The sequence below is a fragment of the Oncorhynchus tshawytscha genome, linkage group LG05, assembly GCF_018296145.1.
Source record: "Oncorhynchus tshawytscha isolate Ot180627B linkage group LG05, Otsh_v2.0, whole genome shotgun sequence".
NCBI lineage: Eukaryota > Metazoa > Chordata > Actinopteri > Salmoniformes > Salmonidae > Oncorhynchus > Oncorhynchus tshawytscha.
Genome location: NC_056433.1, coordinates 82,212,230 through 82,229,447, shown reverse-complemented (window position 1 = coordinate 82,229,447; position 17,218 = coordinate 82,212,230). Strand labels below are relative to the sequence as shown.

The window sequence follows — 17,218 nt, the reverse complement described above, 5'->3', positions numbered from 1 at the left end:
CTCTGCAGCACTCCACCAATCAGGCCTTTAGGGTAGAGTGGCCAGACGGAAGCCACTCCTCAGTAAAAGGCACCTAAAACGACGCTCAGATCATGAGAAATTAGATTCTCTGGTCTGATGAATCCAAGATTGAACTCTGGCCTGAATGAGTCACGTCTGGAGAAAACCTGCCACCATCCCTACGATGAAGCATGGTGGTGGCAGCATCATGCTGTGGGGATGTTTTTCAGCGGCAGTGACTAGGAGACTAGTCAGGATCGAGGGAAAGATGAACAGAGCAAAGTACAGAAAGATCATTGATGAAAACCTGCTCCAGAGCGCTCAGGACCTCAGACTGGGGCGAAGGTTCACCTTCAAACAGGACAACGACCCTGAGCACACAGCCAAGACTTCGGGACAAGTCTCTGAATGTCCTAGAGTGGCCCAGCCAGAGACCGGACCAGGACCCTGGAGAGAACTCAAAATAGCTGTGCAGCATCGCTCCCCATCCAACCTGACAGAGCTTGAGAGGATCTGCAGAGAGGAATGGGAGAAACTCCCCAAATACAGGTGTGCCAAGTTTGTAGCGTCATACCCAAGAAGATTCGAGGCTGTAATTGCTGCCAAAGGTGCTTCAACAAAGTACTGAGTCAAGGGTCTTGAATACTTATGTAAATGTGATTTATATATTGTTTTTAAAATAAATTAGCAAAAAGTTATAAAAAACTGTTTTTGTTTTGTCATTAGGGAGTAATGTGTGTAGATTGATGAGGGGAAAAAAACAACAGAAACCATTTTAGAACAAGGCTGTAACAAAATGTGGAAAAATACTACTGAATACTACTACCACCACCACTACTAATACTACTACCACCACTAATACTACTAATACCACCACTACTAATACTACTACCACCACTAATACTACTACCACCACCACTACTACCACTAATAGTACCACCACCACATCTAATACTACCACCACCACACTACCACTACTAATACTACCACCACTAATAGTACTACCACCACCACTACTAATACTACCACCACTAATACTACCACCACCACCACAAATACTACTACCACTAATACTACCACCACCACCACTAATACTACTACCACTAATACTACCACCACCACCACTAATACTACCACCACTAATACTACCACTAATACTACCACCACCACCACTAATACTACCACCACCACCACTAATACTACTACCACTACTACTACCACCACCACTAATACTACCACCACCACCACCACCACTAATACTACTACCACTAATACTACCACCACCACTAATACTACCACCACCACCACCACCACTAATACTACTAATACTACCACCACCACCACTAATACTACCACCACCACTAATACTACTACTACCACTAATACTACCACCATCACCACCACTAATACTACCACCACCACTACTACCACCACCACTAATACTACTACCACTAATACTACCACCATCACCACCACTAATACCACTAATACTACCACCACCACCACCACCACCACCAATACTACCACCATGTTAAAATGGTCTGGCGGTCATCTCAGAGATGGGTAGCCATGTTAAAATGGTCTGGCGGTAGCCATGTTAAAATGGTCTGGCGGTAGCCATGTTAAAATGGTCTGGCGGTCGTCTCAGAGATGGGTAGCCATGTTAAAATGGTCTGGCGGTTGTCTCAGAGATGGGTAGCCATGTTAAAATGGTCTGGCGGTTGTCTCAGAGATGGGTAGCCATGTTAAAATGTTAAAATGGTCTCAGAGATGGGTAGCCATGTTAAAATGGTCGTCTCAGAGATGGGTAGCCATGTTAAAATGGTCTGGCGGTTGTCTCAGAGATGTCTCAGAGATGGGTAGCCATGTTAAAATGGTCTGGCGGTTGTCTCAGAGATGGGTAGCCATGTTAAAATGGTCTGTTGTCTCAGAGATGGGTAGCCATGTTAAAATGGTCTGGCGGTTGTCTCAGAGATGGGTAGCCATGGTAAAATAGTCTGGCGGTTGTCTCAGAGATGGGTAGCCATGTTAAAATAGTCTAGCGGTAGCCATGGTAAAATGGTCTAGCGGTCGTCTCAGAGATGGGTAGCCATGGTAAAATGGTCTGTCACCTCTCTGTATCTGTGGATTAGCTTTAACTCCACCCCATCAGTCTTAATGATGAGTAGATCAGAATAGGTGAGGTGTAATTGCGCTGGGCGTTAAGAGACAGTATTTCTGGGACACCAGTCTCTAACTTTAGTGGGGTGGGATTCACAGATCTGGCATTAACCTACTGTAGGCTAACACTGCTGTGGAACGTTCACAAGCCATGTAACAACAGTGTGTCTTCATTAAGGCAGCAGTAGATTCACATTTATGTCTAATGTCTACCACAGGGGTGTCCAACCCTGTTCCTGGAGAGCTACCCTCCTGTAGGTTTTCACTCCAACCCCAGTTGTAACTAACCGTGTTCAGTTTATCAACCAGCTAATTATTACAATCAGGTGTGCAAGATTAGGGTTGGAGTGAAAACCTACAGGATGGTATCTCTTCAGGAACAGGGCTGGACAGCCCTGGTCTACCATCTCTCTCTCACCTTTCTTTCTTTCCCTCTCTCTAGCTCACTCTCCCCCTCCCTCCTCTGCCTGCCTCCCTCTCTCTATTTCTCCCCTGTCCTCTCCCTTTCCTTCCCTCTCTCTAGCTCACTCTCCCCCTCCCTCCCTCTGCCTGCCTCCCTCTCTCTGACTTTCTCCCCTGTCCTCTCCCTTTCCTTCCCGCTCTCTTGCTCACTCTCCCCTCCCTCCTCTGCCTGCCTCCCTCCCTCTATTTCTCCCCTGTCCTCTCCCTATCTTTCCCTCTCTCTTCTCTCTTGCTCACTCTCCTCTCCCACCCTCCCTCCATGTCTCTCGCTCTCTTCTCCCTCCCCCCACTCTCCCCTCTGCCCCTCTCTCCCCTCTCTCCCGCCCCTCTCTCTCCCTATCTTTCCCTCCTCTTTCTCCCTTGCTCTCTCTCCTCCTCTCCCTCCCTCTCTTTCTTCTCGCTCTCCTCTGACTCCCCCTCCTACCCCTCTCCCCTCCCCCTCTCTCCCTCCCTCAGTCTTTTCTCCCCTGCCCCTCCTCCCCCACTCTCTCCCTCCGCCCCTCTCTCTCCTCTCTCTCCCTCCCCCCTCTTTCTCCCTCTCCCTCTCTCTCCTCTCTCTCCCCCTCCTCCTCTTTCTCTCTCTCCCCTCTCTCCCTCTCTCTCCCTTCTCTCTCTCCCTCACCCCTCTCTCTCTCTCCCCCTCCATCCCTCCCCCTCTTCTTCCTCCCCTCCACTCTCTCCCTCCCCGCCCCTCTCTCTCCCTCTGCCCCTCCTCTTTCTCCCTCCCTCTGCCCCTCTCTCTCCTTCTCTCTCTCCCTCCCCCCTTCTCTCTCTCCCTCCCTCTGCCCCTCTCTCTCCCTCCTCCCTCTGCCCCCTCTCCTTCCCTCCCCCCCCCTCTCTCTCCCTCTGCCCCTCTCTCTCCCTCCCTCTGCCCCTCTCTCTCCCTCCCTCCCTCTGCCCCTCTCTCTCCTTCTCTCCCTCCCTCCCCCCTCTCTCTCCCTCCCTCCCTTTCTCTCCGTCAGGGTAGCCATACAGGGCCCAAATTAGGATCAATCTGAGATACTTTTGTATTCACCCCAGTGTCGTAGGTTCTAGAATGACCCGTGTAGAGTGATTGCAGCATGACAGTTTCGTTAAATAGCAAAGACAGGAATAAAATAAATCAGCAAAACAATACATTCCCGAGTGGCGCAGCGGTCTAAGGCACTGCACCTCAGTGCTAGAGGCGTCACTACAGTCCCTGGTTCGAATCCAGGTATATCACATCTGGCCGTGATTGGGAGTCCCATAGGGCAGCGCACAATTGGCCCAGCGTCGTCTGGGTTTGGACGGAGTAAAGGGAAAGGGGGATACCTAGTCAGTTGTACAACTGAAGTGCCTTCTGCATTTAACCCAACCCCTCTGAATCAGAAGGGGGCTGCCTTAAATTGACATCCACATCTTTGGCGCACGGGGAACAGTGGGTTAACTACCTTGGTCAGGGGGCAGAACGACATTTTTACCTTCTCAGCTCAAGGATTCGATACAGCAACCTTTTGGTTACTGGTCCAACACTCTGACCACCAGGCCACCTGCGGTAGGCTGTCATTGTAAATAAGAATTTGTTATTAACCGACTTGCCGAGTTAAATAAATTAAATACAGACAGACAGACACAGACAGACACACACACACTGCTGGGGAGGGATTAGAGGTCATTAATAAAAGTTGCATTAGGAAAATAAATAGACACCCAACAATTAATCTCCCAACCAACCCCAGAATGCCAAAGTGTTACACAAGGCCCTGTCCCTGATTTGGGCTATTTGAGTGTGATCCTGTAACCCAGGCTTTAAGCTCCCTGATGGGACTCTAAGGCCTTTAAATACCAAATGCCTTCCTATCCTATCACCCAGACTGACCACAGGGGCTGGCCCCCTCACTACACTACACACTGCAGTACCAGACTGACCACAGGGGCTGGCCCCCTCACAACACTACACACTGCAGTACCAGACTGACCACAGGGGCTGGCCCCCTCACTACACTACACACTGCAGTACCAGACTGACCACAGGGGCTGGCCCCTCACTACACTACACACTGCAGTACCAGACTGACCACAGGGGCTGGCCCCTCATTACACTACACACTGCAGTACCAGACTGACCACAGGGGCTGGCCCCCTCACTACACTAGACACTGCTGTACCAGACTGACCACAGGGGCTGGCCCCCTCACTACACTACACACTGCAGTACCAGACTGACCACAGGGGCTGGCCCCCTCACTACACTACCCCAGTACCACTACACTACACACTGCAGTACCAGACTGACCACAGGGGCTGGCCCCCTCACTACACTACACACTGCAGTACCAGACTGACCACAGGGGCTGGCCCCCTCACTACACTACACACTGCAGTACCAGACTGACCACAGGGGCTGGCCCCCTCACTACACTACACACTGCAGTACCAGACTGACCACAGGGGCTGGCCCCTCACTACACTAGACACTGCAGTACCAGACTGGCCACAGGGGCTGGCCCCCTCACTAGACACCGCAGTACCAGACTGACCACAGGGGCTGGCCCCCTCACTACACCCCCTGCACAGACTGACACAGGGGCTGGCCCCCTCACTAGTACACAGAGTACCAGATGACCACAGGGGCTGGTACCCCCTCACTACACTACACACCAGACAGAAGATATAGGGGCTGGCCCACTCACTAGACACCGTAGTACCAGACACAGATATAGGGGCTGGCCCCCTCACTACACACCAGACAAAGATATAGGGGCTGGCCCCCTCACTACACACCAGACACAGATATAGGGGCTGGCCCCCTCACTACAGACACTACACACAGATATAGGGGCAGACACAGATATAGGGGCTGGCCCCCCTAGACACTCACTACACATCAGACACAGATATAGGGGCTGGCCCCCTCACTACACACCAGACACAGATATAGGGGCTGGCCCCTCACTAGACACCACTCACTAGACACCAGACACAGATATAGGGGCTGGCCCCTCACTACACACCAGACACAGATATAGGGGCTGGCCCCCTCACTAGACACAGACACAGATATAGTACCAGACACAGATATAGGGGCTGGCCCATCAGACACAGATATAGGGGCTGGCCCCCTCACTACACACCAGACACCAGGGGCTGGTACCAGACACAGATATAGGGGCTGGCCCCCCCTACACACCAGACACAGATACAGGGGCTGGTACCAGACACAGATACAGGGGGGGCTGGCCCCCTGTGGCACTACATGTTGTCACGGTGTTAATTAGATACCTACCAGACACAGATATAGGGGCTGGTCAGCCGGTGTTAATTAGATACCTAGGGCTGTGGCACTGAAATGTTGTCACCGTTAATTAGTACCAGACACAGATACAGGGGCTGGTCAGCCCCTAGGGCACTCAGCACACCAGACACAGATACATGAAATGGGCTGGTGTTAGAGGGCTGTGGCGGAGATGAGAATAGCCTAGGGCTGTGTGAAATAATTAGATACCTAGGGCTGTGGCGGTCATGAAATGTTGTCAGCTGGTGATTGTCAAGCAAATAACTGACGGTCTCATTTGACCGTTAATATATTAATATTATATTAATTAATATAAACACATTTAGCATCTCCTGGCTTCCACACATAGCCTACGAGGCACTGACACACCTTCAGAACATCTACATTTTAAAAAAGTATAATAAATCAATTTAACATAGTCTACACCTTCACAATAAATCCATTCTTTATTTTAGACAGATCTAAAGAATACAGGATATGAAGAAAATGTAGTCTATTTCAGAAGAACAGATTAGCATACTCTGAGTTGTCATTATGTTAGGTCGTGATCTGGCTATGCCAAATGGCTGTGGGCAACACTAGTTCATTTATCAGACAAGATTTGCGTAGAATTCCGTGGCATTATTTTAGAGTATGAAGAATACAATTGAACAAAGCTGAATGAAATAGAAAGTATATTTTTTCCAAACGATTTGAGGGAGTGCTCACATGCGGCTATTCTGTGTGGAGGTTAACAAAGAAATAGGTACTCCTATAAGCTTGATTTACAGTTATTAATGAAACTTTAGTTGTTCTACAAACGTTGGGCTATATGTTTAGATTTTTAATACATTGTAAAGCTGCATGATGAGACTCTAATGATAAATTGAAAAAAGTTACACCCCTAATAGCTTCCCACATCTTGTCAAATCGAATCCCCGAGCTAACAAAGTCCAAATCTGTCATTCTGCCCCTGAGCAAGGCAGTTAACCCACTGTTCCCAGGGCACCGAAGACATGGATGTTGATAATGGCAGCCCCCCGCACCTCTCTGATTCAGAGGGGTTGGGTTAAATGTGGAAGACATATTTCAGTTGAAGGCATTCAGTTGTATAACTGATTAGTTATCTCCTTTTCCCTTTACCCCGGCCAAACCCAGACAACGCTGGGCCAATTTAGCTTCCCACATCTCCAAGTTGGTTAACTTCTTATCTACAAGCTAGCTAGCCTGTTAGCTTTCCACATCTCCAAGTTGGTTAACTTCTTATCTACAAGCTAGCTAGCCTGTTAGCTTTCCAAATCTCCAAGTTGGTTAAACACTACAAGCTAGCTAGGCTTTTAGCTTCCCACATCTCCAAGTTGGTTAACTTCTTATCTACAAGCTAGCTAGCCTGTTAGCTTCCCACATCTCCAAGTTGGTTAAACACTACAAGCTAGCTAGCCTGTTAGCTTTCCACATCTCCAAGTTGGTTAAACACTACAAGCTAGCTAGCCTTTTAGCTTCCCACATCTCCAAGTTGGTTAACTCTACAAGCTAGCTAGCCTGTTAGCTTCCCACATCTCCAAGTTGGTTAAACACTACAAGCTAGCTAGCCTTTTAGCTTCCACATCTCCAAGTTGGTTAAGCCTGTTAGCTTCCCACATCTCCAAGTTACAAGCTAGTTAGCCTGTTAGCTTCCCACATCTCCAAGTTGGTTAAACACTACAAGCTAGCTAGCCTGTTAGCTTCCCACAGCCTTTTACAAGCTAGCTAGCCTGTTAGCTTCCCACATCTCCAAGTTGGTTAAACACTACAAGCTAGCTAGCCTGTTAGCTTCCCACATCTCCAAGTTGGTTAAACACTACAAGCTAGCTAGCCTGTTAGCTTCCCACATCTCCAAGTTGGTTAACTTCTTATCTACAAGCTAGCTAGCCTGTTAGCTTCCCACATCTCCAAGTTGGTAAACTTCTTATCTACAAGCTAGTTAGCCTGTTAGCTTCCAACACATCTCAAAAGCCTTTTAGCTTTCCACATCTCCAAGTTGGTTAAACACTACAAGCTAGCTAGCCTGTTAGCTTCCCACATCTCCAAGTTGGTTAAACACTACAAGCTAGCTAGCCTGTTAGCTTCCCACATCTCCAAGTTGGTTAAACACTACAAGCTAGCTAGCCTGTTAGCTTCCCACATCTCCAAGTTGGTTAAACACTACAAGCTAGCTAGCCTGTTAGCTTCCCACATCTCCAAGTTGGTTAAACACTACAAGCTAGCTAGCCTGTTAGCTTCCCACATCTCCAAGTTGGTTAAACACTACAAGCTAGCTAGCCTGTTAGCTTCCCACATCTCCAAGTTGGTTAACTTCTTATCTACAAGCTAGCTAGCCTGTTAGCTTCCCACATCTCCAAGTTGGTTAACTTCTTATCTACAAGCTAGCTAGCCTGTTAGCTTCCCACATCCCCATGTGAAATTAAAATAATATGCCCTGGCAAATATTTGTATACTTGCTGGTGTAACCTACAACATTATCCCAATTTGATATTCTGATTCAATGTATTCGCTACCATATCAGCCCAAAATAGGATGGCATCATTTTTTTTGTCACTGAGAAAAAAAGAATGGCCTGTTTTTCTAAATCGCCTAAAATAATGTTATCACTATTTAACAAAATACCCTTTTGGGGGAATTCTAATAAGTCTACAATGTTGCAGACCCTCTGCGGTATCCAGAATTGAATTGGAATTTATGAGCTGCATTGATCCTAACCCTGGTAGATACACTCAAAGACAAGCTTCAAGTTGTATTAGTGGTAAACACTGTCCAATTAAATGCTTACTTGCAGGTTCTTTCTCAACAACGCAACAAAATAAGAAATAAGAAAAGGTAAGAATACGAAAATAAAGTAAATGGCTAACGTCCCTACAATAGTATACAGTGCCTTGCGAAAGTATTCGGCCCCCTTGAACTTTGCGACCTTTTGCCACATTTCAGGCTTCAAACATAAAGATATAAAACTGTATTTTTTTGTGAAGAATCAAAAACAAGTGGGACACAATCATGAGGTGGAACGACATTTATTGGATATTTCAAACTTTTTTAACAAATCAAAAACTGAAAAATTGGGCGTGCAAAATTATTCAGCCCCTTTACTTTCAGTGCAGCAAACTCTCTCCAGAAGTTCAGTGAGGATCTCTGTGATCTCTATGATGATAAATACAATCCACCTGTGTGTAATCAAGTCTCCGTATAAATGCACCTGCAATGTGATAGTCTCAGAGGTCCGTTAAAAGCGCAGAGAGCATCATGAAGAACAAGGAACACACCAGGCAGGTCCGAGATACTGTTGTGAAGAAGTTTAAAGCCGGATTTGGATACAAAAAGATTTCCCAAGCTTTAAACATCCCAAGGAGCACTGTGCAAGCGATAATATTGAAATGGAAGGAGTATCAGACCACTGCAAATCTACCAAGACCTGGCCGTCCCTCTAAACTTTCAGCTCATACAAGGAGAAGACTGATCAGAGATGCAGCCAAGAGGCCCATGATCACTCTGGATGAACTGCAGAGATCTACAGCTGAGGTGGGAGTCTCTGTCCATAGGACAACAATCAGTCGTATATTGCACAAATCTGGCCTTTATGGAAGAGTGGCAAGAAGAAAGCCATTTCTTAAAGATATCCATAAAAAGTGTTGTTTAAAGTTTGCCACAAGCCACCTGGGAGACACACCAAACATGTGGAAGAAGGTGCTCTGGTCAGATGAAACCAAAATTGAACTTTTTGGCAACAATGCAAAACGTTATGTTTGGCGTAAAAGCAACACAGCTCATCACCCTGAACACACCATCCCCACTGTCAAACATGGTGGTGGCAGCATCATGGTTTGGGCCTGCTTTTCTTCAGCAGGGACAGGGAAGATGGTTAAAATTGATGGGAAGATGGATGGAGCCAAATACAGGACCATTCTGGAAGAAAACCTGATGGAGTCTGCAAAAGACCTGAGACTGGGACAGAGATTTGTCTTCCAACAAGACAATGATCCAAAACATAAAGCAAAATCTACAATGGAATGGTTCAAAAATAAACATATCCAGGTGTTAGAATGGCCAAGTCAAAGTCCAGACCTGAATCCAATCGAGAATCTGTGGAAAGAACTGAAAACTGCTGTTCACAAATGCTCTCCATCCAACTTCACTGAGCTCGAGCTGTTTTGCAAGGAGGAATGGGAAAAAATTTCAGTCTCTCGATGTGCAAAACTGATAGAGACATACCCCAAGCGACTTACAGCTGTAATCGCAGCAAAAGGTGGCGCTACAAAGTATTAACTTAAGGGGGCTGAATAATTTTGCACGCCCAATTTTTCAGTTTTTGATTTGTTAAAAAGTTTGAAATATCCAATAAATGTCGTTCCACTTCATGATTGTGTCCCACTTGTTGTTGATTCTTCACAAAAAAATACAGTTTTATATCTTTATGTTTGAAGCCTGAAATGTGGCAAAAGGTTGCAAAGTTCAAGGGGGCCGAATACTTTCGCAAGGCACTGTATGTATTGGTTGAAGCTCAATGTTTTAAATTCTCCCTACCATCATAGCTAAGCCAATACGATTGCAAGTTCAAACCCCCGAGCTGACAAGGTACAAATCTGTCGTTCTGCCCCTGAACAAGGCAGTTAACCCACTGTTCCTAGGCCGTCATTGAAAATAAGAATTTGTTCGTTAAATAAAGGTATAAAAATAAATAAATAAATATGACAACAATGTCGATGAAAGTTCACAAAATCAATAAATCAAAGATCACCCCCCTTACTTCCACTACTTTAATACAGTAACAAGTCCTGGTCACTGGGCTTTAGATGGATGGCTATTTACTGGGAACAGCCGTATTAGGTGTGCTATTCATTGACCATTAGATTTAGTGGTGGGCTTACATGGGATGACGAGGAATACCTTGTATATCCCCCCTCCCCCCAGTAGATTTATGCACAAGAGACCAGACCACGCAGCATGATTTGGTTTGTAATCTCAATAAACATAATCTCAATGGAAGGCATTTCCCCAGCCCAGATTAAAGACACTATTCTGGTAGCTTCAGTGAGCCTGGTTAATCTAACAGAAAGTAATAATAAATGTAAAATATACAGTACAATGTTTTTGCTGCATACAAAGATCGGTTCAGACATAATAACATCTTTGATTTCTAGTTCTGGCTGGTAACACCGGTAAATAGATTATTATTATTTTTTTTTTACATGGTATTTCACTTTAACAGAAACTACATTGTGCTATACAAATAAACACCAACAGGAGTCTACCACCAGGCCATCAGACAGCTGACCCCAGACCTGCACCGTAAGAGGCCACCTGAACCTTAGAGGCCATCTGCACCTTCGAGGCCATCTGCACCTTATAGAGGCCATCTGCACCTTATAGAGGCCATCTGCACCTTATAGAGGCCATCTGCACCTTATAGAGGCCATCTGCACCTTATAGAGGCCATCTGCACCTTATAGAGGCCATCTGCACCTTATAGAGGCCATCTGCACTGAGTACCCAAATATCCAACCCTTTCACACAAACTGAGAAGCACACCCATAAAACACACACAAGGACACACACAAGGACACACACAAGGACACACACGCAAACACCCATAAACACACACAAGAACACACACACAAATACCCATAAACACACACAAGAACACACACGCAAATACCCATAAAACACTCACACAAGGACACACATGCAAACACCCATAAACACACACAAGCACTCATAAACACACCCACACACAGTCAACACTGCTGTTCAATGATCTACTATTTATTGTGCTGCGTGACCAAGTCACTACCCACTTAATACAGTCCATTATTACTATACTACATCTTCTTGATGTAGACTGATGTACTGCATTGTTGAGGGGGATAGCACATAAGCATTTCACTGCACCTTGTATACCTGCTGGAAACTGTGTATGTGACAAATGAAATGAGATTTATTTAAATTGATTTTGATTTGAAAAGGATGGTTACACTGTATTTGTAGTCTGTTACTTCCTGGTGTTTATCCTTTATTGTCATTAACATGGTGACATGATCATTACATTACAGTTCTCTAATAACCATGGTTTATTTGGGGCTCAGTTCAGTTTGTGTGTGTGTGTGTGTGTGTGTGTGTGTGTGTGTGTGTGTGTGTAAAGAAATGCAGACTTACGTATGGGGGGCTGTCCAAGCTGTCTGTGTTGACCACCACAGGAGGTGGGTTTGCCTGCAACAGAAAAGCACAAAAATGAACTCAGTTTTGGTAAAAAAAAATATTTAATGAGAAAATAAAATATTTTTCACACCTCGCGATTCCCCTGTAAGTACATTACAAAGGCTAAACACAACAACAACAGAAATGACAAAGTTACAAAAAATATTAGGCAAAACAAAAACATTGTTTTGGGGTGAGACAAAAAATAATAACTTACTCTCCGCATGTTTTGGTACAACATTATGAAAGCATCGGTTTGAGATCACCACGGCAACATGACACTCTTCTATTGCAGAATATTAACTCCTGAAGCCTACAGCTGTGGCGTTGCTATGGCGTTGCTATGGCGTTGACCCAAACATCCCCAACTACATGGTTAATAACAAAGAACTCCCTCCAGGATCCCTTGGTCTTCACTGGGCTTGTCTCTCCTCTCCTACAGGTCCTGAGGTTACAAAACAACCACCCCAACTAGCAAGTCCCTCCCTCAAAAACAATAATCCTTTAAACTCCAGCACCAAAACAGAAGCAAAATGGGAGGTGTGTAAAAAAATAAAGAGGAGAGGAGGGGAAATAGGGAAGAGAGGATGACCTGTGACGTGGGTGACGTGGGTGACGCGGGTGCAGGCAGAGAGGAGGGTGGAGAGATGACAGGAGTGGTCTCGGCTGGGATGGGGATCACAGGGATTATGGGTACGGGGGGCGGGACCACCACATCTGGCTGCTAAACAATGGCAATGGAGGTCAAGGGTCAGGGTAAAACACACAGGCAAGAATACACACACTGTGCAACACAACACTGATGCAGTAACACACAATGATATATCTACATGCTGAACGGGAAGAAGGGAGAGAGGGAGAGGGAGAGAGAGAGAGAGGAGCATGAGTAAGTGAGAGAAAAATATATTGAAAGAGAAAGTGAGAGAGAAAGAGATATTGAAAGAGAAAGTGAGAGAGAGGAATCAAGAAAGATTGAGTGAGAGAGAGGAATTGAGAAAGATTGAGTGAGAGAGAGGAATCGAGAAAGATTGAGTGAGAGAGAGGAATCGAGAAAGATTGAGTGAGAGAGAAAACAAGTGAGAGAAAGCAAATATGGTAATGTTCTAAACTGAATTATGATAATGTGGTAGTGAGGGAGGATTGTCTGGCAGTGGCAGCTGCTGAGGGCTCTAATGTGTGTAGATTATAGAGAGGGGATGAGAGGAGAAAATAGAGAGAGAGAGAGAGAGAGGAGAGAGGAGAGAGGAGAGGGAGGGAGGGAGGGAGGGAGGGAGGGAGGGAGGGAGGGAGGGAGGGAGGGAGGGAGGGGGAGGGAGGGAGGGAGGGAGGGAGGGAGGGAGGGAGGGAGGGAGGGGCTCAACTCCTCAGTATCAGAAAGGCTGTTTAAAGTTTGGAGATTTGGCGTGTTGCTCGTGAGACTACCCGGGCAGGATTTACTATTATGTTATTGACGGAGTACTGAGAACGAGAACGATGTGAACATTCCTTTAGGGTGAAATATGCAGATCGGCTTAAAGGTATTTGGTTTTTGAGGAACATTTAGGTAAACAGGTTTCTCTTCTCAAGATAAAAAGGAAAAGAGATTTAGTATATTCAAACGCTAAGCCAGGATACTATGGACATACATAGATAATAGATAATAGATAATTCAATTCCAGCAGGTATTTAACATGTTGAGGAACAAGTCCATTAGACCTTATAGAATAGGGGTATTCAACTCTGACCCTACGAGGTATGGGCTACTGCTGGTTCTGTTATGCAGGATCATTCATTGGTTCAAATCAGTCCCTGACTAGAAAAAAGCAGTGGAACTGGCTACGAGTTCCAGAATTTAATTTGAGGGTTCTAGAACATCAACAGTCACACGTAGGAAAGCAAGAACAGACGCTCCTATATAAAAACATGGAAAACATGGCCGTTCCATCCCCAGCACTCCTACTCTGAGACGGTTTGTGAGTACGGACCCAAAGCTACCATGTGCTCCTCTCCAGCCTATCAATGTAAATCACACTCATTGACAGTTTTCCTCAGTGGACCCAATGTTAGTCTGATCTGGTGGCTCCATTGACAGACGTGGCCTTGCTTTAGCTGTAAATTAACCCAGAATGACACTGATGAGTGGAGCTTTTAGTGTTATTCTTTATACACACACACACACACACACACACACACACACACACACACACACACACACACACACACACACACACACACGTAGGATCTTAATTCAAGCCAGTTTGCTACAGCAGGAAAATAATCCTGCAGACACAGGAAATGTGAATTATAATGTGGATTATAATTAATGGACTTTTTTCTAGGGGTTGATACATTTTTCACAAGGGAAAATCAAGTTTGAAATTTCAAAGTAAAAATGATAAACTTCAGAAGCCTTTTTTAGGGGTTTTACATTTCCTGCATTACAGGAAGGTTTTCGTTCAACAGGGTGATCAAATTAAGATCCTACACCTTCCGTACACACTGATATCATCCTACATCATCACGGTGGTGTAAACACTGCAGCCTTCAATTCACACATTATGTGAGGAGGGAATACAACAGAGTTGTGGTGTGATGAGGGTGAATCATGCCGAAACACAAACTGATACATGTATTGACGGGACAAGAAAACAAATCAGATTTCCATAGCAACAGAGTGCTCCTTTTTCTCGTTGTCAAGTCCCTCAGTCGAGCACCTGATTTCCCATTGTTGTTTAACCCTTGTGTTATCTTAAGGGTCAAAAATGACCCCCCCACCTCACTATGTATAACAGCAGAGAAAACACCCTAAATTATATTTTTTCAACTTGACATTTACTGAGTTTTCCTTGAGTGACCCCAACATTAGAAAAAGCGAAACATCTCCTTTGTTCATAATTCCATGAAAGCTGGACACCATCAGCGTACGAAGATTGTCTTAGGGTCATTTTTGACCCGGCAGTTATAAAATAATTTACACACCACAAAACACACACACACACACACACACACAAAGACACACACACACAGACACACACACACACACAAAGACACAAACAAAGAAACACACACGAGATATTGAGATTGTGTGCTACTGATTGAACTCAGACAAAAACTAAAACTTTCATGTGCAGCATCTCCCCTCCACGACTCAAGTTCACAGACAAAATAAAAACTATTACAGACAAAAGAAACATTTCTTGAAAGTTTGTTTATGTTTACTAATGGGGAATGCAGTCAGAGGCTATAAAGGTGCTGCAGATGACAGTCCCCCCAGTTCTCTCTTTGCTGAAGCCATGATGCACGTTTCAGTGCTCAACAGGTCGTAGATCTGATTTTTTCAGACGTCCAGGAAGAACAAGCGAACAGTGATTTGGAAGAGGAGGAGGTATCTGAAGAAGAAGATGGGGAAGAACCCAGAGCACGATGCATCATCTTCAGAGGGTTGGCACCCCCCCTTGGGTTGTGCCGTGGCGGAGATCTTTGTGGGCTATACTCGGCCTTGTCTCAGGATGGTAAGTTGGTGGTTGAAGATATCCCTCTAGTGGTGTGGGGGCTGTGCTTTGGCAAAGTGGGTGGGGTTATATCCTTCCTGTTTGGCCCTGTCCGGGGGTATCATCGGATGGGGCCACAGTGTCTGCTGACCCCTCCCGTCTCAGCCTCCAGTATTTATGCTGCAATAATTTATGTGTCGAGGGGCTAGGGTCAGTCTGTTATATCTGGAGTACTTCTCCTGTCCTATCTGGTGTCCTGTGTGAATTTAAGTATGCTCTGTCTAATTCTCTCTTTCTTTCTTTCTCTCTCTCGGAGGTCCTGAGCCCTAGGACCATGCCTCAGGACTACCTGGCATGATGACTCCTTGCTGTCCCAAGTCCACCTGGCCGTGCTGCTGCTCCAGTTTCAACTGTTCTGCCTGTGATTATTATTATTTGACCATGCTGGTAATTTATGAACATTTGAACATCTTGACCATGTTCTGTTATAAATCTCCACCCAGCACAGCCAGAAGAGGACTGGCCACTCCTAATAACCTGGTTCCTCTCTAGGTTTCTTCCTAGGTTTTGGCCTTTCTAGGGAGTTTTTCTTAGCCACCGTGCTTCTACACCTGCATTGCTTGCTGTTTGGGGTTTTAGGCTGGGTTTCTGTATAGCACTGAGATATCAGCTGATGTACGAAGGGCTATATAAATACATTTGATTTTGATTTGAGATGAAGAATAAATCCCCCAAGCTGAAAGAGAGACATTTTTGTCAAAGAACAGCAAAAAAGAACAGCAAAATAACACCATTGTCACCATATGACATCCAGGGCATCATGGCAGCACAAAATGTCATAAGGATGACCCCATGACCACCAAGACATGCAGTTGCCCATGCCCAGGACATCGCCTCAACATTCTACATATTCATCACACCAGCCATCAAAAAAATCATCCTGGAGATGACAAATTTGGAGGGTTTCCATAAATATGGAGACAACAGGAAAAGGATGTATGAGATTGACCTGCGTGCCTACATAGGGCTGCTAATCTTAGCGGGTGTGAATAGGTCCCGAGGCGAGGCTACATAGGGCTGCTAATCTTAGCGGGTGTGTATAGGTCCCGAGGCGAGGCTACATAGGGCTGCTAATCTTAGCGGGTGTGTATAGGTCCCGAGGCGAGGCTACATAGGGCTGCTAATCTTAGCGGGTGTGTATAGGTCCCGAGGCGAGGCTACATAGGGCTGCTAATCTTAGCGGGTGTGTATAGGTCCCGAGGCATAGGGCTGCTAATCTTAGCGGGTGTGTATAGGTAGCTACATAGGGCTGCTAATCTTAGCGGGTGTGTATAGGTCCCGAGGCGAGGCTACATAGGGCTGCTAATCTTAGCGGGTGTGTATAGGTCCCGATAGGCGAGGCTACATAGGGCTGCTAATCTTAGCGGGTGTGTATAGGTCCCGAGGAGGGCTGCTAATCTTAGCGGGTGTGTATAGGCTACATAGGGCTGCTAATCTTAGCGGGTGTGAATAGGTCCCGAGGCGAGGCTACATAGGGCTGCTAATCTTAGCGGGTGTGTATAGGTCCCGAGGCGAGGCTTAGCATAGGGCTGCTAAGGGCTGCTAATCTTAGCGGGTGTGAATAGGTCCCGAGGCGAGGCTACATAGGGCTGCTAATCTTAGCGGG

At 45.9% G+C, this 17,218-nt stretch overlaps 1 protein-coding gene across 19 annotated transcripts in view; it reads right to left on the bottom strand.

Annotated features, from left to right (window-relative positions):
* The window catches only part of LOC112251651 (disks large homolog 1-like), a 323,372-nt gene that overhangs the window by 114,131 nt on the left and 192,023 nt on the right, over positions 1-17,218 (bottom strand). For 9 of the 19 annotated variants that reach the window (XM_042322506.1, XM_042322507.1, XM_042322509.1 and 6 more), the window contains 2 exons: positions 12,675-12,806; positions 12,041-12,094 (listed from right to left, as the gene is read on the bottom strand). In XM_042322506.1, the coding sequence (XP_042178440.1) occupies positions 12,041-12,094; positions 12,675-12,806 (186 nt within the window). Of the gene's footprint in view, positions 1-12,040; positions 12,098-12,299; positions 12,324-12,674; positions 12,807-17,218 lie in introns of those variants that run through there. The other 10 variants (XM_042322513.1, XM_042322515.1, XM_042322527.1 and 7 more) reach the window with 4 other exon arrangements.